General features: G+C 43.8%; 2 protein-coding genes across 2 annotated transcripts in view; both read left to right on the top strand.

Moving 5' to 3' along the window:
• Positions 1 to 1,045: 1,045 nt before the first annotated feature.
• Positions 1,046 to 24,586, top strand: part of arhgef28a (Rho guanine nucleotide exchange factor (GEF) 28a) — a gene marked incomplete at its 3' end in the record, with an annotated part of 121,132 nt that continues 97,591 nt past the window's right edge. The window contains exons 1-2 of the mRNA XM_084324183.1: positions 1,046 to 1,112; positions 23,052 to 23,106. Of these exons, the coding sequence (XP_084180309.1) occupies positions 23,074 to 23,106 (33 nt within the window). The 5' untranslated portion in view covers positions 1,046 to 1,112; positions 23,052 to 23,073. The remainder of the gene's footprint in view (positions 1,113 to 23,051; positions 23,107 to 24,586) is intronic.
• LOC311236506 (piggyBac transposable element-derived protein 4-like) lies at positions 17,145 to 18,932 on the top strand (the record flags this gene model as incomplete). Its single annotated transcript, XM_084324184.1, has 4 exons — positions 17,145 to 17,192; positions 17,284 to 17,459; positions 17,556 to 18,159; positions 18,354 to 18,932. 4 exons carry the CDS (start codon positions 17,145 to 17,147, stop codon positions 18,930 to 18,932), a joined length of 1,407 nt encoding a protein of 468 aa, XP_084180310.1.

The raw sequence follows: 24,586 nt of genomic DNA, 5'->3' as shown, positions 1-24,586 counted from the left end.
CACGTGATTTAGCTAAAGAAAGACCATTTGATTTACTTCAAAATGTAACCACCAAGCCTATCTGAGCCTTTTATTTAAATAAAAGGTCTGGCATCACGTGACAATTTAACATGACTTTTGAAAAAGGGATTATTATTTTCATTGGTAATGTTTGTAAACATTACATAACATATACACTCTCTCGACAGACACTGTAGCGCTCAAAGTTTCAACACTTTGATGAACATTGTTACTCAGCTGCTAGTTGTGCCCTCTTCCCACTGACTCACACAGAACTTGTAAAGCCGCTTTGGATAAAAGCTAAATGACTAAATGTAAATGTAAACACAGGAGAGAGAATATCTAGACATGCTGAGTTATGACTAAGAGAGCGTTTTTTTAAAAAGCGTGTTTTCCATCTATACGTCAGACTCTGTGAGGGCATAATGCACAAAGTATACACAAATACATGATGGAGTGTAGCTTTTAAGCCATCTATCACCTAGCAGCAGGTCTGTAGACACTTGACTGTTATCATCACGCCTGGTGAGGGAGGGAGAGAGAGAGAGAGAGAGAGGGGGGAGAGAGAGAGAGAGAGAGAAGAGAGAGAGAGAGAGAGAGAGAGAGAGAGGGAGAGGGAGAGGGAGAGGGAGAGGGAGAGGGAGAGGGAGGGAGAGAGGGAGAGAGTGGGAGAGAGAGTGGGAGAGAGAGAAAGAGAGAGAGGGAAAGAGAGAGAGGGAAAGAGAGAGAGTGGGAGAGAGAGAAAGAGAGAGAGGGAAAGAGAGAGAGGGGAAAGAGAGAGGGGAGGGAGACAGAGAGACAGAAAGACACAGAGAGAGACAGAGAGAGAGGGGGAGGAGAGAGAGAGCGAGAGAGAGAGAGCGACAGACAGAGAGAGAGGGGGAGGAGAGAGAGTGAGAGAACTAGGAACGATGGTCAACAACACGCAACTCAAACTTACCTGCAAACAAAGTTGCGCATCGCTCGGATAAAGAAACGGGCGACAAAGAAAGTTCTTTTGAGAAAAACCCACCAGTGATTATTATTATTATAGTAGAGAAGCAGAAAGAAAGGAGGGACATTTTCGGAGAGAGAGACGGAGAGAGAGAGACGGAGAGAGAGAGAGAACTCAGGTAAGCCGACTCGCTACGGATCCTCAAGCTGTTTCGCATCTTCAAAAAAGTAAACTTGAGAAATGGAGACTATCTAGATAACTTCTGAAACGTATATATATATATAGGCTACGCTACATTAATTGCATTCGGGTATGCTATGTAGGCAGCATATTCATAAAAAGCCTCGAACATACATGTGTCCAAATTCGCACAACTTTTTATTTTAATTTCTTATGTATTAGAATATGATTTCAGTGGTGCCCCGCATGTACTAGTACTGTCACACATAAAACATGTCAACACTGTATGAATGATCCTATGGACTCATGCTTTAGTCATGATGATGCTGATGAGGTTCCCAGGCCTGTCGAGGACTGAATTGATTGATTGATTGATTTAAAATGTTATTAACAGATTGCAGAATGGGTACAATACAGTACGGCTCAATACACACAATTGTTAAGGGGATGCAGACCAGAGAAAGACTTTCGTCTTGTTTACATCAGGGTCCCCCATTTTCAATTTAATTCAGTGTTGTTGACTGACTCCATCCTCTTTGCCACTTAGTCATCTTCTGATTAATTTAATATAATAATATGTCTCGCCGCGATGTCGACTCGTCTTATTCTCAGCTACTGTCTACGACCCTAATGCATTAATTGTTAATAAAGGTCGTTGGTTCCGTTTGGTCTGGAGGATAAGGATCAGTGTTTGAGTTGCCGAGCGGGGTGATGGTAACAAGTAACAACAACCATTGTGCTGCATGTTCATTATTGATCTGAGGCCCGCTGTCACTTACTCACTTCCTTGTATGAGAAGCTCTTTATCCCGCTGCTCCCTCTGCTCGGCCGGCAGGTTAGTTCCCAGAGTGTCGGTGGGAGATGCATCCAGCTGCAGCCCCGCAGAACCATACTGGGCTCCTCCCACTGCCACACTGTCAGGCCCCACGCTGTCAGGCCCCTCTCTCCCAATGGCTGATTTGGGTCACGTGACCGTCACAGGCCCGCTCGCGTCTATGCCAAATACAACGCCGTTCGGTTTCCGCGTAGCCGTTTTGCGCTCTGATTGGCCGAGCGCGCGCATGCGCATGAGCCGCGACAAGCCTATCTGCCTCTGCTGCCGCTGTATGTTGGAGAACCAGCGGTCTTCCGCTCCTCCTCACTCGAGTGAGAGCAAATCCGTGCACAGCTCAGCCCTGTGTGACGCGAGCAGGAAGGAGGAGATGGGAGTCCTTCCAATCGGAATATGTTGTTTCTTTACACATATGTTGGATTATGAATGTCTTTATAGCTACAAATGAACTATTTCACTATTACACACTATTACACACTTACACTATTACACTATTACACACTATTACACTATTACACACTATTACACTATTACACACTATTACACACTTACACTATTACACTATTACACACTATTACACACTATTACACACTTACACACTATTAAGTGTGTAATAGTGTAATAGTGTAATAGTGTGTAATAGTGTAATAGTGTAAGTGTGTAATAGTGTGTAATAGTGTAATAGTGTAAGTGTGTAATAGTGTGTAATAGTGTAATAGTGTAAGTGTGTAATAGTGTGTAATAGTGTAATAGTGTGTAATAGTGTAATAGTGTAAGTGTGTAATAGTGTGTAATAGTGTGTAATAGTGTAATAGTGTAAGTGTGTAATAGTGTAAGTGTGTAATAGTGTGTAATAGTGTGTAATAGTGTAATAGTGTAAGTGTGTAATAGTGTAAGTGTGTAATAGTGTGTAATAGTGAAATCAGCCATTGGGAGAGAGGGGCCTGACAGTGTGGGGCCTGACAGTGTGGGGCCTGACAGTGTGGGGCCTGACAGTGTGGGGCCTGACAGTGTGGGGCCTGACAGTGTGGGGCCTGACAGTGTGGGGCCTGACAGTGTGGGGCCTGACAGTGTGGGGCCTGACAGTGTGGGGCCTGACAGTGTGGGGCCTGACAGTGTGGGGCCTGACAGTGTGGGGCCTGACAGTGTGGGGCCTGACAGTGTGGGGCCTGACAGTGTGGGGCCTGACAGTGTGGGGCCTGACAGTGTTGGCCTGACAGTGTGGGGCCTGACAGTGTGGGGCCTGACAGTGTTGGCCTGACAGTGTTGGCCTGACAGTGTGGGGCCTGACAGTGTGGGGCCTGACAGTGTTGGCCTGACAGTGTGGGGCCTGACAGTGTTGGCCTGACAGTGTGGGGCCTGACAGTGTTGGCCTGACAGTGTGGGGCCTGACAGTGTGGGGCCTGACAGTGTTGGCCTGACAGTGTGGGGCCTGACAGTGTTGGCCTGACAGTGTGGGGCCTGACAGTGTGCCAGTGGGAGGACCCCAGTATGGTTCTGCGGGGCTGCAGCTGGATGCATCTCAGGTGAGAGACAATAGTATCCATCTGCAGAGCCGCAGAGCACGGCGCTCTCAGGCCCGGCGGTCTGGGGCCCGCTCAGCAGCGGCGGCGCCACCCACCCAATGGCTGAATTGGAGTATTGCACTGTGCGGGCACCGCTGTGCGATCCGCGCGAGGCCAGATATCTTGAACGAATGCGTTTATTTAAACTTTAATTAACAGATTGCAGAATGGGTACAATACAGTACGGCTCAATACACACAATTGTTAAGGGGATGCAGACCAGAGAAAGACTTTCGTCTTGTTTACTGTATACATCAGGGTCCCCCATTTTCAATTCATCATGACATTTATGACATACTCAATATACAGATATAAAAATCTAATCTAATTATCTAATCTAAACTAATCATGACATTTATGACATACATATATGCAGTACTGTTACATTTGTGACATACAAGATATGCAAATATGTTTGTTTTTTTAAGTTAAGTTTACCAATTATATATATATATATATATATATATATATATATATACAGGGAACAAAATAAGCACCCGCAAAGCGCCAATGGCGGGCAGATTTGAACAAAATAGTAATGTAAAATAAAGGACAGTCGCCTTTTTAAATTTCTAACCCCGCAACGGCTCCTAGACCAGCACCACCTGTATCTGCCTGCTGTGGCTGTTTGTTTAGTTTTGCTCCGTTTGTCTCACCATGTTTTAACTTGTTTTAACCCTTTCACTGCCACACTACAAAAGGTAACCGTCTGTAGTGCGGTAGTGAAAGGGCCTTCTGTAGTGTGGTAGTGAAAGGGTTAACCGTCTGTAGTGTGGTAGTGAAAGGGTTAACCTTCTGTAGTGTGGTAGTGAACGGGTTAACCGTCTGTAGTGTGGTAGTGAAAGGGTTAACCGTCTGTAGTGTGGTAGTGAAAGGGTTAACCTTCTGTAGTGTGGTAGTGAAAGGGTTATTATGGTCATGCTTGAATCGGATACAAAAAAAAATACAGCCCATGTTTTTATTGCCCACTGTTTATTTTTGTTCTCATATTTTTATATTCAGATCTAATTTGATTGCCTATATTTATGTCTTTCTACTATTACCCTGCTGCCCACACCTGTACCTCCCCTCCCCCATGCTGCTATGATGCCTGCATTTCCCCCAATGGGATTATTCATTTTTTTTTACCTTTATTTAACCAGGTAAGTCACTAAGAACTAATTCTTATTTACAATGGAGACCTGGCAAAAGGCCCAGCCTGTCGAGGGGCAGGGGGCAGGGGGTGAAAGAAATACAGTTAAAACAGAACAAGATTAACCCTTTCACTGCCGCACTACCAAAAACGGTTAACCCCTTTCACTGCGACGATACACGAAAGGTTAACCCTTTCACTGCCACACAACGACAGCCGGTCAACCCTTTCACTGCCACACAGTGATAGGAAAGGGTTAACCTTCTGTAGTGTGGCAGTGAAAGGCTTAACGTCCTCCTGGGAACATGCCGTGTGGTTACAGCACACCAACGTCAGAATGAGCTCCCCCCTAATGGCGTTTACCTCGCGGCCGGACTCTTCTGATCTCCGCCGGGAAAACAAACAAGGGTGTAGTCGCTCCTCACTCCTCACTCAGTCTCCCGGTCGTGGTCAGCGGGCGAGGGCGGGTCTCCCACGCACGCACATGTGTGCACACAGTACTGCAGACCTTGGGGAAGGGTTAAAGGTCATAGGTTCGGAGTAAGGTGACTTCGCCGACTAAGCGTTGGGGCTAGACGAGGCTGTGGTGAAGATGATGTAACTGGGCTATAAACACAGTGATGAGTGAGTAATGGCCTCGCTCGGGTGGTTTAACCCTTTCACTACCACACCACAGACGGTTAACCCTTTCCACTACCACACTTCAGTTCAGTTTGTCAGGTACATGCAACACAGATTACAGTGTTGACATCTGTCTGCTTGAGAAAATACCATGTTCTGCAATAAAAATGATTGAAGTGAGATGAACAGACTGAACTTTATTTTATTAGATAAAACATGTTGACAAAGTTTTACTTTGCAGTTGAAAAAAGGTAATAAATCGCAATATATTGCAATATTAATATCGCAATACTCAGCATATCGCAATATATTTAGTATCGCAATACTATCGCACCGTGACTCAAGTATCGTGATAGTATCGTATCGTGAGGCCTCTGGTGATTCCCACCCCTATCTTTTTTTATTCTTTCTAGATTCAATTCACTTCCATTTACCAACAACACAGGTATTGGACATTGCACATTGGTCGTGTCCAAATACTTGATTCCAAATGTTTATAAACATTCAAAGCATTAGCGAACATTTCATAGCTTCAAGATTAAATAGTATTTTTTGAGTTGCGTCATGCCATTAGTATTTGTATCAGGGAGTCTTTCAAGCCATATAAAGGTGCTCTAACCTCTAAGCTTTTCTTTGGGTTAAAATAAGTAAAACATGTTAAAAGATTAAAAGAATAGCTCTACATTTTAACAGCCATCACTGATATAGTGTGTCTGGTCAGTAACATGAGTCTCCCAGTCCCTCCTGCTCGGAAGTAAACAGAAAATACATTTCCTGGTATCCCGTTCCCACTTTATCCAATCAGGAGAGGGAACTCCACACTGCAACAAAAAGAATATATAATAATTAAGCAAATGTGTCCTTGAAACAAGTAAACTAATCTACCAGTGCAGTGAGCAAATTTGGCTTGGCAATATCTTTTACAAATATGTAGGGTTCTCTCTCCTGATTGGATAAAGTGGGAAGGGATAGTACCAGGACATTTCTTTTTTGTTTACTGCAGAGCAGGAGGGACTGGGAGACCCATGTTACTGACCAGACACTCTATATCAGTGATGGCTGTTTACTGCAGAGCGGAGGGACTGGGAGACCCATGTTACTGACCAGACACTCTATATCAGTGATGGCTGTTTACTGCAGAGTGGAGGGACTGGGAGACCCATGTTACTGACCAGACACTCTATATCAGTGATGGCTGTTTACTGCAGAGCAGGAGGGACTGGGAGACCCATGTTACTGACCAGACACTCTATATCAGTGATGACTGTTTACTGCAGAGTGGAGGGACTGGGAGACCCATGTTACTGACCAGACACTCTATATCAGTGATGGCTGTTTACTGCAGAGTGGAGGGACTGGGAGACCCATGTTACTGACCAGACACTCTATATCAGTGATGACTGTTTACTGCAGAGTGGAGGGACTGGGAGACTCATGTTACTGACCAGACACTCTATATCAGTGATGGCTGTTTACTGCAGAGCAGGAGGGACTGGGAGACCCATGTTACTGACCAGACACTCTGTATCAGTGATGGCTGTTTACTGCAGAGCAGGAGGGACTGGGAGACCCATGTTACTGACCAGACACTCTGTATCAGTGATGGCTGTTTACTGCAGAGTGGAGGGACTGGGAGACCCATGTTACTGACCAGACACTCTATATCAGTGATGACTGTTTACTGCAGAGTGGAGGGACTGGGAGACCCATGTTACTGACCAGACACTCTGTATCAGTGATGGCTGTCAGACCCATGTTACTGACCAGACACTCTATATCAGTGATGGCTGTCAGAATGTAGAGCTATAATTAACACATCATTTCAACAACAAAAAATACCACTTTCAGCACCTTTACATATGAAAAAATATCTCCAAAACCCATCTTTTGTTGTTTTCTCTGTACCGGGGCTACCCTTTTCTCTTATAGACCAAATAGAGAAAATAGACCAAAACGGCGCAAAACTATTGCTGAAGAGCGCAGGCCGGGTGGGCGTCGATCATAAAGGAAGAACCGTCCGCTTCTCCTGCCGCTTTGGGTTGGGCTTCTGCGCCCTCCGGTGTGTCTCCGGTGTCGAACCCGCACAAACAAGCCGGTGCTTTGTTGACCTAATGGGGGCACAACCTGCTACTCGGCGCATCCTAAGACGCGGGTTATATCCTATATAATATGACACGTAAAACCACCGCTCCCAGACCCGTATCGCTGAGGGCCCCCCCCCCCCCCCCCCCGCGCGGCTGAGGGATGAGTAATAAACTTGCATGCATGCTACGAGAGCGTGAGTGAGGGGGACGGAGACACCCAAGCCTGTGGCTTCGACACCGTTCCAGTGACGGGCTGTCGTGTGGGCACAATACCTCCCAGTGGGTGAAAGAAAGGGACAGTGATATTATTGTTGTTAGACTCTCACTCGGCCTCAGGACGCCACTCGCTGGTATCACGACACCACTCTCCTCGACCGGTTCTCCAGAGAGACGTTGGAGGATTAGACCAGGTAGTTGTTGCAGTGTTGGTTGTGTGTTAACCCTTTCACTGTCACACTACAGAAGGTTAAACCGTCCGTCGGTAGTGTGATAGTAAAGGGTTAACCTTCTGTAGTGTGGCAGTGAAAGGGTTAAAACCTGCTGTTGTGTGTGGCAGTGAAAGGGTTAACCTTCTGTGTATTGTCGCAGTGAAAGGGTTAACCGTTTGGTAGTGCGCGGCAGTGAAAGGGTTAAAAGGAACACGCCAACCTTTTGGGGAATTCGCTTATTTGCCATCTATACCCTGGAGTTAGACAAGCAGATGCATACCCTTTTCTTCTCTGTGCATGCAGTAGGCAAAACCTCCTTTCTGCACTTTGCGAGGCACTAATACCTGGTCGCTATTGTTAACACATTATATAGTAAGTAATATAGTCCAAAAACAGTGTATTGTATTGTATCCTTAAAAAAATTTATTCTGCAAGAAAACAACACGTTTCAACAGTTTTCCAGTTATTTCCAAACGTCTTTGGTAACTTGTAGAAGTTAACAGAAAGGCAGCCTTTGGTCGAGAAGAAATATGACACAAATTCAGTCGTCGTCATATGATGTTCTAAAAATAATCATGTTTAATAATCGTGATTTGTGATTTCAATATCGATAAAAAAAAAATCATAATATGAAAATGAGGATATATGAGTAAAGGTAAAAGTGCACAAAATTAGATATGAGAGATTGGAATGAGATACATATAAATTAGAAATATAACACCACTATATACATACTGTATTATGACAATGAGGATTTGTGTATAAAAGTATTAAAAGTACAACAGTATTCCACATTGGGTATGTAGTGTACAGTATCAGTCCAGGTACAATAGCAGCAGTCATGATTGAAAGTGCATTCTTTATGTAAAGCAGGTAGGCAGATATGCAAAGTGGAATGTTCACGAGTTGAGACGCCCGATGTTCTATCCTTCTAGAATCTATGGACACTGTGTAAACAATATAACAAGTCAATATAATGAACTAACTAACTAACTGAAATATACAGTATTCACATAAGGCGCAGTATGCATAAGGCACTAACTAACTGAAATATACAGTATTCACATAAGGTGCAGTATGCATAAGGCACTAACTAACTGAAATATACAGTATTCACATAAGGTGCAGTATGCATAAGGCACTAACTAACTGAAATATACAGTATTCACATAAGGTGCAGTATGCATAAGGCACTAACTAACTGAAATATACAGTATTCACATAAGGTGCAGTATGCATAAGGCACTAACTAACTGAAATATACAGTATTCACATAAGGTGCAGTATGCATAAGGCACTAACTAACTGAAATATACAGTATTCACATAAGGTGCAGTATGCATAAGGCACTAACTAACTGAAATATACAGTATTCACATAAGGTGCAGTATGCATAAGGAAAGGTAGTGTTATTGTCCTTTTTAGGTTCCTAGTAGTAGGGATGTTCGATATTGGCTTTTTTACCGATACCGATATACCAATATTGTCCAACTCTTAATTTCCGATACCGATATCAACCGATACCGATATATGCAGGGTTTCCCCCCCCAAAAAATTGAATAATTTCAGGTAATTAACATTACATATCTCTTGTTGTGGAATTAACACAACATTATGCATACTTTTGACAATAAATAAAATCAGAATTTGTTCTTACTTGCTTGCCTGGGTAAATAAAGGTTAAATAAATGTAAAAAAAAAAAATTATAATAATAAAAAATTCTTTTTTTGAAAACCGATACCGATAATTTCCGATATCACATTCTAATGCCAATATCGGTAGGCCGATAATATCGGACATCCCTAGTTCCTAGTAGTTGTAGTCGGATGTCTGGCAGCAGTCCCAGTGCCCACTGTTGTGGAGCCTGATGGCCGCTGGTATGAAGGACTGGCCGACACGTACGTCTACCATGAGGGATTTGGTCTTTTTAACATTCAAAACCTCTTGTTTACACCACCTTCTGAGCGTTCAAACTGCGGCAGCGGTGTATCCCAGAGTGTCGGCGAGGGGCTCGTATGCCGCTGGTCATTGTCTAGACGGAGCCTGGCCCCTCCGAGCCGACACCATGCGGGGCTTTGAAGTCATGCACTATTCACAGCTGAGCGTGGAGTCACAGTAGATCAGGTGTGCAGCAGGCGGCTACGGTTACCTCCTCCTCCCATGGTGCATCCTGCCCCCCCACAAAAGACTGCGATTATTGTGTCCAAGGGGTGGGGGTGGGGGATGGGGGGGGGGGGCAGTGGATCAGGAGGTAGAGTGGTCGTCTGGTAATCGGAAAAAAGGTTCCCGGTTCGATTCCCTCTCCTCCCGGGCAGCTTGTCTGAAGCTGAACCCCTAACTTCTCCGTCGTCGGTGTGTGAGTGAATGTGAGGCATACATTGTAAAGAGCTTTGGATAAAAGCTGCTATATAAATGTAGTGGTCCATTTATAGGATGGCCGGTAGAGTACTGAGTAGTTGTTATTATTACACATTAACATATCTATAGAGCGATGTTTCTTTTACAAATAATAAATTTGAGGGGAAATGTCACTCGATTTAAGAATTCATATATATTCTTTCTTACATTTACATTTGCCATTTTGTTGGACATTTACCGGGGGGCCAGTTTCGAATTGCAGCCTCCCCGTAGGTGCTCTTTGAGAGCGGTTTTGAAGGAGGGTAGGGATGATGACCCTCCCGGAGCTCAGATAGGAGTGGGAGTGGGTCTTTCTGAGGCTCCGGGACGAGGTCCAGTCAGTGTCTGTATTAGAACTATAGAAAACTAGAAACCAGGGGACAAATATTCTGTGTTGTAACGATTCCGTGAACGGGACTATTTTGTGTTTCACTTTTATACCTGAGCTTAATTATATTAAAGGACTGTATCTTCAGTCATTATTAATCACAGTTTCCAATTAATTCTCCATGAAGCACAAAAAAAGGCACACTCTGCCTTTTGTTTCTGGCTGTTGAATGCAACACTGGACTGAGGCTCGCTGCTGTAGTTACTCAGGTGTTGCTCAGTGCCCAGACTCCAACAGAGTACATTACCTGCCCCACTGGTGGAGCTTACGTTTCACTTTCATTTAGAGTAGATTCTACTTTGCATGAAGGAGAGAGAGAGAGAGGAGGCTCTGGAGACGACACGACAGGTTACACTGTAACGGCGGTATATATTCAGATACTCGATGTCAAATGGGCCATAGTATTGCATTCATAGCTATAATATAGAATATAGTTATAGCCCTGCAAACAAGGTGACTGACTCCATTGGTTTAATGCGTGGCAGCGCATAGCCGTATCCCGGAACCAGCGTGGCAGAGAATGAGTTAAAAAGAACACTCCACCAAAACACAAAACAATGTATCCATAATCCCACAAACACCCCAAAACTATGTCTTCTTCTTCTACAAATTTTATTGATTTGAGAGTTATTGAGTTGGAACGTGTGATGTCATTATGATGACACATATTCCAAGGAAACTATAAAAGAAGGAGGGGTCATCCCGTTCCTTCTTTTATAGTTTCCTTGACATATTCCAGGAAGTAATAGACGGCTCAGTGAAATCACACTCCCATGCAGAGAGTTGAACGATGTGACATCTCATTCTGATGTCAAAACTAGGGTTGGGCATCGTTTGGATTTGAACGATTCCAGTTCCGATTCCGATTCTCCATTTAGATTCCTGTTCTAAACGATTCTCGATTCCGATTCTTTGAGGTGCAGGTCAAAACAGGTCACAGCTTATTTCGCAGGAGAATTTTTTATTTTTTGAAAAATCTTATTTTTTTTTCATACTATTCACATTGTCAGTTGACTTGATACAGTTTAATTTTGTTGCTGTACTGTAACTAGGGTATTAATTAACAAAGAAAATTTTTTATTTTTATTTTTTATTATCGAAATTAATAATCGAAATGCAAATATGTTACTTCCGGTTCCAGAACCGGAAGTTAGGCACCGGTTCCTATTAGAACCGGTTCTCGGTGCACAACCCTATAGTCAAAACTAGCTAAATTGTTAGCCTAGCTTAACCCTGTTGCCTGTAAATCGTAATTGTTTTTTTTAATTTACAGGCAATTAATTAATCATGCTCCAAAAATATAACAAAAATACTTTTTTTTTAAAAGATCAGCTGAATGACATTCCGAGTTTTAAATGTCAATTATGTTTCCAAGACCCTAAACATTGCAAATCTGTCGCTCAATCGAACAAGCCTCCTCTACTTTTATTGGTTGGAGCAATTTGACATCTCGCTCCATTCATTTGGTCCCAGGTCTGCTCATCCTCCCAGAGCCGGTGACGGACGTTAGCCAACAAGTTGCACGTCTCGGTTCCTCTCTGTCTCAGACTCCACTGTCAAACATCTCTGCGGCCCAAAGAGGAAGTCAACGACCGGAGCTACTTTAGACTCTGATTCATCATTATGTTTAGAGGACGTCGTCCAAATCTCAATAGGCCACACTTTGACACACTCTTAAAAAACTGCTTGCTATAGCATTATGTTCCCACGACATATTCAGTAAATAATAGGCCTGTCCCCGACTAAGGATTTGTACAGTCGACTTTGATTGGCCAACATTTGCCGGTGTTTGCAGTGCTAAAACTATATTAAATATTATAGCTATGGATCTAATAACATATTCGATTGTCATTGAGTTTCTTCTGGTCAAGATGCAAAAAACAGATCATCCATACATTTCCGTTTTATACCGTGGTGAATATGAGTATAGCTTTAGAGTGATTCTGTGTAATCCCAGGAAACGCCGCCAGCCAGCGTTTTACTGCATTTCATTATAAATCGTGCCATTTCTCGCCTGGATCAATAATCAATCTGAAATAAACGCTAGATTATCGGTATTATGTTTCATCATGCATGCATGAAAGGGTGGGGGGTGTCGTTTTTCTATGCTTCGATCGCCACCAATACGCTACACGGTACATTACAGACACACGCTCCGATCGCGGGGAAAGAATTATCGGATTACCTTGTCTATGATGTACTGCAAAAAGAATAATCCAATGATCTGATCGCCATTCCAAATACTGATCGCGATCGTGTTTTCAACGTTATCCACCAAAGAACATGAACGGGGGGGGGCGGGGACCCTCGTCGATGCATGTGTTATAAGCGCTTGTCTTGCCGGAGTATTTAGACCCCGCCCGCACGCCGCAGCTCGGCCCAGACAACAAGCCACATCGTTTCAAATTGAGTGCAATAGCGGCCGCAAGGCGCTAGGTGGCGGTATCGGACGTTTGCGATCTCAGGCCCATTCCCAATGATAACATCAGGCTGGATGGATGAATCATGAATGGATATATCGAATAAAAGAAATAACGATGAAAACCCGACTTTTCTCGGGTTTGGCGCTCAAGCGATGGCGAGTTAACCCGAAATATGTCGGGTCTGGCGTCCAATGTGTTAAGTATGGTTTCCAAAAGATAGTCTGTTTACTTTTCTGATAACTACATCACTGCATAACGCCTAAATGTCTACACACCTGCATATAATCCTTTTTACATATCTCTAGAAACTATATCTATATCTGTACATATCCCTTACCTACTCTTACTAGTTACTGCTGGCCAGTATGACTTACTACCACCATAGTGTCTTTATACCTGTATCACTGTACATAATAATACTACAACTGTGTACATACATCTGATAGCACTATTACTCGGTAGTACTGATTTATATATTTTACTGTTACATTTGCACTCTGGTTGGATGCCAAACCTATTTTCGTTGTGCAGTACTTGTGCTGTATGATGACAATACATTTAACAAAAAAGCTAATTTGGTTGCAGAGGTTCATTTTTGTTCCAGTAATAACTTAAGGCTCTCGTGGCAGAAGAGTTTTACAGGCTGTGTGCCACACAGTATGTGGCGTACAGGAGTAGAGGCAGGTCTGCGTAGGAATGTGCTGTGGAATTATGAAAATGAAAAAATATCAAGGCCTTTTACATATGGCTTTCCAGTAACTGTTAATAATCACTCACTACGGTCTTGCTATTTCTTCCTTTTCATCATCTCACTGAGCTGTGTTTAATGTTTCCTGGAATATGTGACATCACACAGTCTAACTCTTTAACTCAAACCAAATGAATTTGTACGAGACAGTTTGTGCGGTTGTGGGATATATGTGTGAGATTATCGGCTTTATTCTTTCTTTGGCAGAGTGTGCCTTTAACATTGTGAACTTAGTCTGATCCTCATGGGGGAACAGTAGAAAGGAAATACAAAGGGGTATGCGATCTTGAAAGATACCTTAATGCATCATACTGGCTGTGAGTGTCAGGCTGTGACTAGGGTCGCCGTGGTGATGTGAAATTTCCCATGACTATTACACAATAGACATTTTACAAAATGATGCTCAATATATGTAAAGCGCTCACTTTGATCTTTAACGTTATGCGGTTACATTGATCCAGTGTGTCTGTCCCTCTATGTCTGTTTTTAATTACCCCCCCCCCCCCCCCGCCAGTGTTGAGCCCAAACCTACGCCCTTGGCTAGTAGCCTAACAGTATACGTTTTGGCAGGCCCAAAACAACAGCTCCCGGCACCAGCAACCAACCATGGACCATGGATCACGGTCTATGTGGGTTTGGTTTTAGTTTATTCCTGCATGCTTTGGATGTATTTTTGGGTTTCTCTGGTGAGCTGTCAATCACCAGACCAGACACCAGTTAATTGCCATGCGGCATGGCAGGTGCGTGGGCTTGATTGCCACCTGATTGGTGTCAGGTGTGCAGCGCCTTTTAAAGTAGGCTTGGTTTCCTGTGTTTGGCTGCTTGTTCATTTCATATTTTTCACTCAATAGTAGAGGAGTGTCTCGAGTTGTATTCCTCTCTCTTTATTGTTTGTTTCCAACTGCTAGGCAGTGGCGGTTATTTTGTAGTTTCCCCCTTTTCCTTTATCCTGGTGTTTTGTGTTTTCTATATCTATAGGTTTTATTTTGATTTATTTCAGTGTTCCTGTGTTTTCCCCCGCCCTATCTCTCTGTTCTTGCTGCATGTATGCGAAGATGGTGAATAAGTAAATCCCCCAAAATGTTGGAATGTTCCTTTTTATTTCTCTAATATGATTATCATACCCACATTTTTAAGTGAAATGTTGATGCCCCTGGAAATAAACTTGGTAACAAGAAAGGAATGCGCCGCTTGCTTACCTTTCTGACGGTGGTCATGGTTTCCCATCAGTGCGTTTCATGGACACCGTCCACTTTTTAACGGCCACAATTTGACACAGTGACACACTCTTAACGGTTCCCGGTCGCGGCTCACGGCGACGTGATGAAGTGACGTCATCAGTTTGTGCCTCTCTGTATCGAAAACTTTGTCCATTTCCGGGTTTTTTTCGGCGTGGCATTATGACGTGTCCTTGAAACTACACGCTACTTTTTATTTTGTCTTGATAAACCAATAAATGAATGAACCAGGATCATTTCAATTCGATGCTAAATAAACTTTTACGCATGCGTAAAATGTGCCAGATATAATTTTACATGCGTTACATTTTTATCAATATCTTGGTCATTTTCTTAGATAGAATGAAACGGAAATGTTTGGGAGGAAGTGACGAAGGAGGCGGACGTTTACTGCCAGAAAGCAAGAGTATAAGAAGTCTCCATGTGCGCGTAAAATCTGTCCAAAAGATAATTTCTGTGGGACAACACCGTTTTTTTTAGTAGTTATAGTTTATAGTTAGTAGTTCGACTTGTATAGCAGTAGTAGTAGTTGTAGTAGTAGCAGTAATAGTAGTAGTAGTAGTAGAAGTAGTAGTAGTTGTAGTAGCAGTAGTAGTAGTAGTAGTAGTAGTAGTATTAGTAGACTTTAGTAGTAGTAGTAGTTTGAGCTAACATGCGTCGAAGTCAGCGTGCTAGCAATGTGCCCATGTGGAGGTCCCTCTACGCTGGAGATCAAGACATGAGAGATCTATTTGGTGATGATACAGATGAAGAAGTATCTTCAGATGGTTCTGATCATGATGACGTTGATGATCCATCGTTTGTTGGTGATGGTGACGAAAGGTCCACTGATCATGACGACAATGAAAGGTAAAGACACTTATTTTGGACTTTGATTGCTTTTGTTTTTGTCAAACTTGTTGGGAAAGGCAAAGAAAGGCTTTCACATGATAAGTGCACATGATGAATGCACATGATAAGTGTACATGCTAAGTGTACATGATGAATGTACATGACAAGTGTACATGCTAAGTGTAAATGCTAAGTGTACATGATGAATGTACATTACAAGTGTACATGATGAATGTACATGTACATGACAAGTGTACATGATGAATGCACATGATAAGTGTACATGCTAAGTGTACATGATGAATGTACATGACAAGTGTACATGCTAAGTGTAAATGCTAAGTGTACATGATGAATGTACATGTACATGACAAGTGTACATGATGAATGCACATGATAAGTGTACATGCTAAGTGTACATGATGAATGTACATGACAAGTGTACATGCTAAGTGTAAATGCTAAGTGTACATGATGAATGTACATGTACATGACAAGTGTACATGATGAATGTAAATGACAAGTGTACATTATAAATGTACATGATAAGTGTACATGGTAAGTGTGCATCAAGAGATTCCTTGTTGAATGTTGAAAATAATGTGCTTTTTATTGTTTTCTACAGTGAGGAGGAGGAAGGAGCAGAAGGAGCAGAAACTCTGCCTTCAACCAGTTCTGTGAGACATGGAAGGAGGGCACAAGACAGGTGAGAGACTTATTATTATTATTATTATTATTATTATTATTATTATTATTATTATTATTATTATTATTATTATTATTATTATTATTATTATTATTATTATTACTGCTTTTGTTTTAGTTATTACTCTGTTCATAAAAGTTGAAAATAATGTATTTTTACATGTCATTGTCTACACAGCAATGATTTGCCTGGGACATCTAGGGGGGCAGGGCGTGCCCAAGCCCGGTCCAGGTCAAGAAATGACCCAGACAGGTGAGAGACTTATTATGGATGTGTATTGCTTTTTTATTATTACTAGGTTTGCAGACGTTGTACGCAATATATACAGAATGGAATATTGAGTGTATATACAGTGTGTGTGTGTTGTATGAGCAGTGTTTTATATGTACAATGTGTGTGCCATTTATGTGCAGACATGATGAGCAGCCTGCTCCACGCCGACCCAGGACAACCCGGGCCAGGCCAAGACGTCCAGTCCAGGCAGGAGATCAGACGCCCTGGAAGACGGACAATGATCCTGATCCAGCCCCTCAGCCCCTCCGGTTCATGCCGCGCAGACCCCCAGGACCGCAGCTAGACCCCCATGCCACGTATACACCCAAGGAGCTCTTCATGCTGTATTTTTCCATGGATACCATGAAGACCCTGTGTATCAACACTAACAAGAACGCGGCAAAGAACCAGGCAAGTTTCAAGTTTCTTTATTAGCTGTAGTTTTATATGAAATGCTTTTTCCTGTAAAATGTGACTAACTGAGTTACAATACAATATACAGGCACGGGGGCAAAAGACCAAGTGGGAGGATGTCCAGGCCGATGAATTGTACAAGTTCATCGGCCTGCTGCTGTACATGGGGCTCGTCCCACTGTCTGCGCTCCAGGACTTCTGGAGGGTCAAACACCTTCTCTCTGTGCCCCTACCAAGAATGGTCATGTTCCGGGACAGATTCAGGTATAATATATATTCCTGTATAGTGTACATCGTGTCCCATATGTTACTTATGTTTATAGTGTCGTTATATGACTTATAATATGACTTTGACTTCAGGTCAATCTTGTGGAACCTCCACCTGAGCGATCCCGAGGAGGATGCCAGGAACGACGCCAGGAAGGGAACACCGGAACACGACAAACTGTTCCGCATCAAGCCGCTCATCCTCGACATTGGTGAGGCCTGCAAGGTGCACTACCACCCTAAGCGGCAACTGGCAGTGGATGAGAGGATGGTGGCCACGAGGGCACACACCGGCATGACGCAGTACATGAAGGACAAGCCGACCAAATGGGGGGTCAAACTGTTTGTGCTCGCTGACTCGGATAACGGCTACACCATCGGCTTCAATGTTTACCTAGGGAAGGCACACGTTCATACAAGTGAACACGGCATCACATATGATGCTGTTGTGGACCTCCTTGATACAGGATGGCTTGGGACTGGATATCACATTTATGTTGATAACTACTACACCAGTCCCAAGCTGTTCAAGGACTTGCTGGCCATGAAGCTGGGAGCCTGTGGAACCTACAGGGAGATCAGGAAAGACGTTCCCAAGGGGAGACCTAATGCCCTCAGGATGAAGTGTGAGAGAGGTCTCATCCGCTGGATCAGAGAGGGGTCCCTGGTCTTCGTGAAGTGGATGGACACAAAGTTGGTATGTATGTGTGTGTATGTATGTATGTATGTATGTATGTATGTATGTATGTATGTATGTATGTATGTATGTATGTATGTATGTATGTATGTATTTGTTATTCTTATTCGTGACTTTGTTCTGTCTAAATGTCTACTGTGAGCAATTTGTAGTGTCAAATTTCTAATGATTCATTTCTATTCTATTCTATCTAGGTGTCTGTGTGCTCCACCATCCACCCAGCAATCACACCTCCTGGTCAGAAGGTCAAGAGGAGGGTCAAGGCGGCCGATGGGACCTGGTCGGTTGTCTGGTTTCCGTGCCCCACCCCTGTGATCGAGTATAACAAACACATGGGCGGAGTCGACCTATCCGACCAGCTGATCCAGTATTACTCGACCCACCGGAGAACTGGCCGGTGGTATCGCACCATCTTCTTCCACTGTCTCGACATTGCTACCACCAACGCCTACATTCTGCACTGCGAGATATGTGAGGCGAAGCAGGAAGCGCATCTCTCCCACAAGGAGTTCATTTCAGTGATGATGGGGGAGCTGTGTGGACTGGACAGCACAGGAGCTCCTCTTGACAGGACCGCAAGCCATCTCCCTGTTCCCATCGCCCCTCCCGCAGCGGGCGCGGACAAGAGCCAGAAAGCCACCGCTGGCCGTAAGACCTGTGTCCGGTGCACCAAGGAGGGGAGAAGGAATCTGACCGCGTGGAAATGCCAGAGATGCGATGTCGCCCTCTGTCTAATTTTAGACCGCAACTGTTTTACAGAGTGGCACAATTGATCATGGAACACAGCCTCTCCTCCTGCTGGAACACAGCCTCTCCTCCTGCTGGAACACAGCCTCTCCTCCTGCCTCTCCTCCTGCTGGAACACAGCCTCTCCTCCTGCCTCTCCTCCTGCTGGAACACAGCCTCTCCTCCTGCCTCTCCTCCTGCTGGAACACAGCCTCTCCTCCTGCTGGAACACAGCCTCTCCTCCTGCCTCTCCTCCTGCTGGAACACAGCCTCTCCTCCTGCTGGAACACAGCCTCTCCTCCTGCTGGAACACAGTCTCTCCTCCTGCTGGAACACAGCCTCTCCTCCTGCTGGAACACAGTCTCTCCTCCTGCTGGAACACAGGCTCTCCTCCTGCTGGAACACAGCCTCTCCTCCTGCTGGAACACAGTCTCTCCTCCTGCTGGAACACAGGCTCTCCTCCTGCTGGAACACAGTCTCTCCTCCTGCTGGAACACAGTCTCTCCTCCTGCTGGAACACAGCCTCTCCTCCTGCTGGAACACAGTCTCTCCTCCTGCTGGAACACAGTCTCTCCTCCTGCTGGAACACAGTCTCTCCTCCTGCTGGAACACAGTCTCTCCTCCTGCTGGAACACAGTCTCTCCTCCTGCTGGAACACAGTCTCTCCTCCTGCTGGAACACAGTCTCTCCTCCTGCTGGAACACAGCCTCTCCTCCTGCTGGAACACAGTCTCTCCTCCTGCTGGAACACAGTCTCTCCTCCTGCTGGAACACAGTCTCTCCTCCTGCTGGAACACAGTCTCTCCTCCTGCTGGAACACAGTCTCTCCTCCTGCTGGAACACAGTCTCTCCTCCTGCTGGAACACAGTCTCTCCTCCTGCTGGAACACAGCCTCTCCTCCACGCCTTTGTCCCCCATTGTCCTTGTGCTGGTCGATGTCCCAGGCAAATCATCACTCTCGTTGTCGAGGACAACGGATGGGTCCTCATCCTCAATTTCGTCCTCCGATTCTATGTCCGACTCCGACTCCACTCCTATCATCCTGTATAATAATTCTTCGTCTTCTCCAAACATACTGTGTCTGTGCAGCTGGGACACACACATCACACGGGGCTCACCTCGCCTCATATTCAGCCTCTCCTCCTGCTGGAACACAGTCTCTCCTCCTGCTGGAACACAGTCTCTCCTCCTGCTGGAACACAGTCTCTCCTCCTGCTGGAACACAGCCTCTCCTCCACGCCTTTGTCCCCCATTGTCCTTGTGCTGGTCGATGTCCCAGGCAAATCATCGCTCTCGTTGTCGAGGACAACGGATGGGTCCTCATCCTCAATTTCGTCCTCCGATTCTATGTCCGACTCCGACTCCACTCCTATCATCCTGTATAATAATTCTTCGTCTTCTCCAAACATACTGTGTCTGTGCAGCTGGGACACACACATCACACGGGGCTCACCTCGCCTCATATTCAGCCTCTCCTCCTGCTGGAACACAGTCTCTCCTCCTGCTGGAACACAGTCTCTCCTCCTGCTGGAACACAGCCTCTCCTCCACGCCTTTGTCCCCCATTGTCCTTGTGCTGGTCGATGTCCCAGGCAAATCATCACTCTCGTTGTCGAGGACAACGGATGGGTCCTCATCCTCAATTTCGTCCTCCGATTCTATGTCCGACTCCGACTCCACTCCTATCATCCTGTATAATAATTCTTCGTCTTCTCCAAACATACTGTGTCTGTGCAGCTGGGACACACACATCACACGGGGCTCACCTCGCCTCATATTCAGCCTCTCCTCCTGCTGGAACACAGTCTCTCCTCCTGCTGGAACACAGTCTCTCCTCCTGCTGGAACACAGCCTCTCCTCCACGCCTTTGTCCCCCATTGTCCTTGTGCTGGTCGATGTCCCAGGCAAATCATCACTCTCGTTGTCGAGGACAACGGATGGGTCCTCATCCTCAATTTCGTCCTCCGATTCTATGTCCGACTCCGACTCCACTCCTATCATCCTGTATAATAATTCTTCGTCTTCTCCAAACATACTGTGTCTGTGCAGCTGGGACACACACATCACACGGGGCTCACCTCGCCTCATATTCTAACGTAAAAAAACAGCTCCAAAGAACTCCAAAAACGATTGTGCTGCTGCTGTTCAAAAGATACGTCTGCTTCTTTCTCCTGCTGGAACCCAGCCTCTCCTCCTGCTGGAACACAGTCTCTCCTCCACGCCTCAGTCATATGTGTACTGTATATGTATATTGAATATCCCACAATTGTGCGTTACCGTTTTGACAGGTGCAATATTTTTTTTTTGATACGCCTTAGGCATCCTGCACTCTATATGACTGCACTCTAGTCATATGTGTACTGTATATATGTATATTGAATATCCCACAATTTAATTATTTAATTATTTTTTACTTTTCTACTGTAAAACTTTTTTTTTTACTTTTTTTTGGAAAAAAATTACTTTTACTGACTTTGTAAAAGAAAAAGCATACTGGTGATAATTTCCAGTTGAGAATCAAAATTTCGTCTGTGTTTATTACCTGTGTATGGAGAAAATAATGCTTTGTAAATTGAATTCTGATCTGTTCTCTCTTGTTTATGTAAATATACTACCTGAGGGTGCATATCCACTGTTTTATATCCTTGATTTGATATGTTTGCATTGGTTCATACTAAAAAGAACACATTTTCTAAATCCGATTTTGTGTTTTGTGTTGTACATTATGCAGTATACAGTATATACAGTATTATACAATATGAAAACTAACTGTCAGGTCATATATGTGAGGCTGTGCTGAAAAAAAGATACAAAACATACCATGGTAAAACATTTTAAAACATTTTAAAATGGAAATTATACAATTTAAATCAAAATTAGCCAAAACATTGAAATATCCCAGGACCCAGAAGGGTTAAAAAGTGATTGCTAGCATGGATCTAAAACACATGGATGTTGTTAAAACTGTCAGCTGTCTGGAGATCTTTGCTTATAAATCTTCTGAGGATGGAATTGTACTTGTTTGCAGGACCCGGAGGGCCGAAGGTCCCTAACTGACTGAGTTATGTGTTCAGACTATGGGCTCCAAATGCGTGGCTACCCTGCTCACCAGCTTGTTCAGTTTGACTACAGAGCTAGCCTTCCTCACCAGCTTGTTCAGTTTGACTCACTACAGAGCTAGTCTTCCTCACCAGCTTGTTCAGTTTGACTCACTACAGAGCTAGTCTTCCTCACCAGCTTGTTCAGTTTGACTCTCACTACAGAGCTAGTCTTCCTCTCCAGCTTGTTCAGTTTGACTCACTACAGAGCTAGTCTTCCTCACCAGCTTGTTCAGTTTGACTCACTACATAGCTAGTCTTCCTCACCAGCTTGTTCAGTTTGACTCTCACTACAGAGCTAGTCTTCCTCTCCAGCTTGTTCAGTTTGACTACAGAGCTAGCCTTCCTCACCAGCTTGTTCAGTTTGTTGTCGTCTCTTGAGTATACAACGGCAAAGAAGAGGAAACGGCCAGCAGACTGCTGGTAAAACTGAAGTAGCCGAATGCGTGCGTTCCTGAGTCTCCTCAGGAAGAACAGTCTCCTGAATGAGCTGAATAAGCTACATGTTATAGAAGTCACTACATTCTAGGCCTGTCCCCGACTAAGGATTTGTATAGTCGACTTTGATTGGCCAAAATTTGCCGACAGTCGATTGGTAGTCGACTACCCCCCCCCCCCCCCCCCGAATGCATAACATAAAAAAAATTATTTAAGCTGTGGTGCTTAATATCTGAAGGAGTCGACTGAAGGCTTCTTGCGAAAGCATGCACGTGTTCCACTGATGGATACATCTTGATATTAGTCTAGTAGTGTGTTCATTAGACGGGTGAAATCCTCTTTCAGTGCCTCTGTGCCCGTTTTCTTAGGCAGTTAGCCTCGCTGGTATGTGCGCCATTAGCGTTAGCCACGCTTCTAGGCCCCTTTTGCTTTTGGAAAGAATGATACAAAAATGTCTAAAAAATATTATATATATATATAATTTTTTTGCATTCGACTAAGAGGTTGGCAGTCGACTACGGCTCATTCCGATCGATTAGTCGACTATTCGACTAGTCGAGGTCAGCCCCACTACAGTACATTCCCTCCTTTGCACCCTTTTCATTTGCTGTTTTTCTTCTTCCCCATCCCAGCTCCTCGCTAGATGTCTAGAGGATGGAGCTGAACCGAAGAGAGGTGCCTCTGTATGTGAGTACCTCCAGCACAGGCCCTCCGGTCCACCCTGCTGTCTAGGTTTAGGTTTACTTTATTAGTTCAAGGGGTAGGGCTGTACCGAATGCTTCGAAGCTTCGATCATAATGTTGACATTCGAATTCTAAATCAACATTAGATTTTTTTATTAAAAAAAATATATATATCTTTTCTTTTATATCTTTTTTTTTATGTGTCTATTCATTCTGTTTAAACCAATGGGGGTTTTTCTTCACAGTTGCAGATAAAGATTAGGCTACACTAGTATTATAATATAAGACGTCACCATCACTTTCGTACCAACCGTGCCCTTATTGGATTATTTATGTTGACGAAAACTGATGAGTTATATTCAAGAAAGTTGATTTAATAAAAAAATAAAATACAAATTTAATCAGATTAATCACTTTATTCAAATTGAGGATTTAGTTTGAGGATATAATTTATATATATATATATTTTTTTTATTAAGTCATAAAATATGACGACAGACATTCGAAGCTTCGTTCGAATACTTCAATAGAAGCTTCGAATGTTAAATAATGACATGCGGTACAGCCTTATCAAGGGGGACATCGTACATTAATAAAACATTTTAAAAACGTAAATGCACCCAATTTTTGCCAAAAGGCTAATTTCCATTGGCAGCACACACACACACACACACACACACACACACACACACACACACACACACACACACACACACACACACACACACACACACACACACACACACACACACACACACACACACACACACACACACACACACACACACACACACACACACACACACACACACACGCACGCACACACCTCAGTGTTGACAATGCTGGTTTTCAATGAGCCATCCCTTAACCCTGCACTTGAATGTGAATGGTATGATGTGGACACTCTAATTGTTTGAGGTATTGAGTTCCATTGGTGGGATGCTCTGTATGAAAAGACGGCCTGGCCAAATGCACTTTGTTTAAAGGTATTTTCCCACAGTCCCCCCTTGCCGCACCTCTAGTGTTCCTGGTTGTGGCAGACTTGAGGTTGATGAAACCAGACAAAGGAGGAGGAGCCAATCCAGTCAGGTTTTGTCTATAGTAGTATAGACATATTAGCATGGTAGGTAGTAGTATAAGTATAGTAGTATAGACATATTAGCATGATAGGTAGTAGTATAAGTATAGTAGTATAGACATATTAGCATGATAGGTAGTAGTATAAGTATAGTAGTATAGACATATTAGCATGATAGGTAGTAGTATAAGTATAGTAGTATAGTAGTATAGACATATTAGCATGATAGGTAGTAGTATAAGTATAGTAGTATAGACATATTAGCATGATAGGTAGTAGTATAAGTATAGTAGTATAGTAGTATAGACATATTAGCATGATAGGTAGTAGTATAAGTATAGTAGTATAGACATATTAGCATGATAGGTAGTAGTATAAGTATAGTAGTATAGACATATTAGCATGA

Source organism: Notolepis coatsorum (genome assembly GCF_963971535.1).
Source record: "Notolepis coatsorum genome assembly, chromosome: 11".
In the NCBI taxonomy this organism is placed as follows: Eukaryota; Metazoa; Chordata; class Actinopteri; order Aulopiformes; family Paralepididae; genus Notolepis; species Notolepis coatsorum.
The sequence above is the reverse complement of the archived record's forward strand: the minus strand, read 5'-3'. Positions and strand labels throughout refer to the sequence as shown.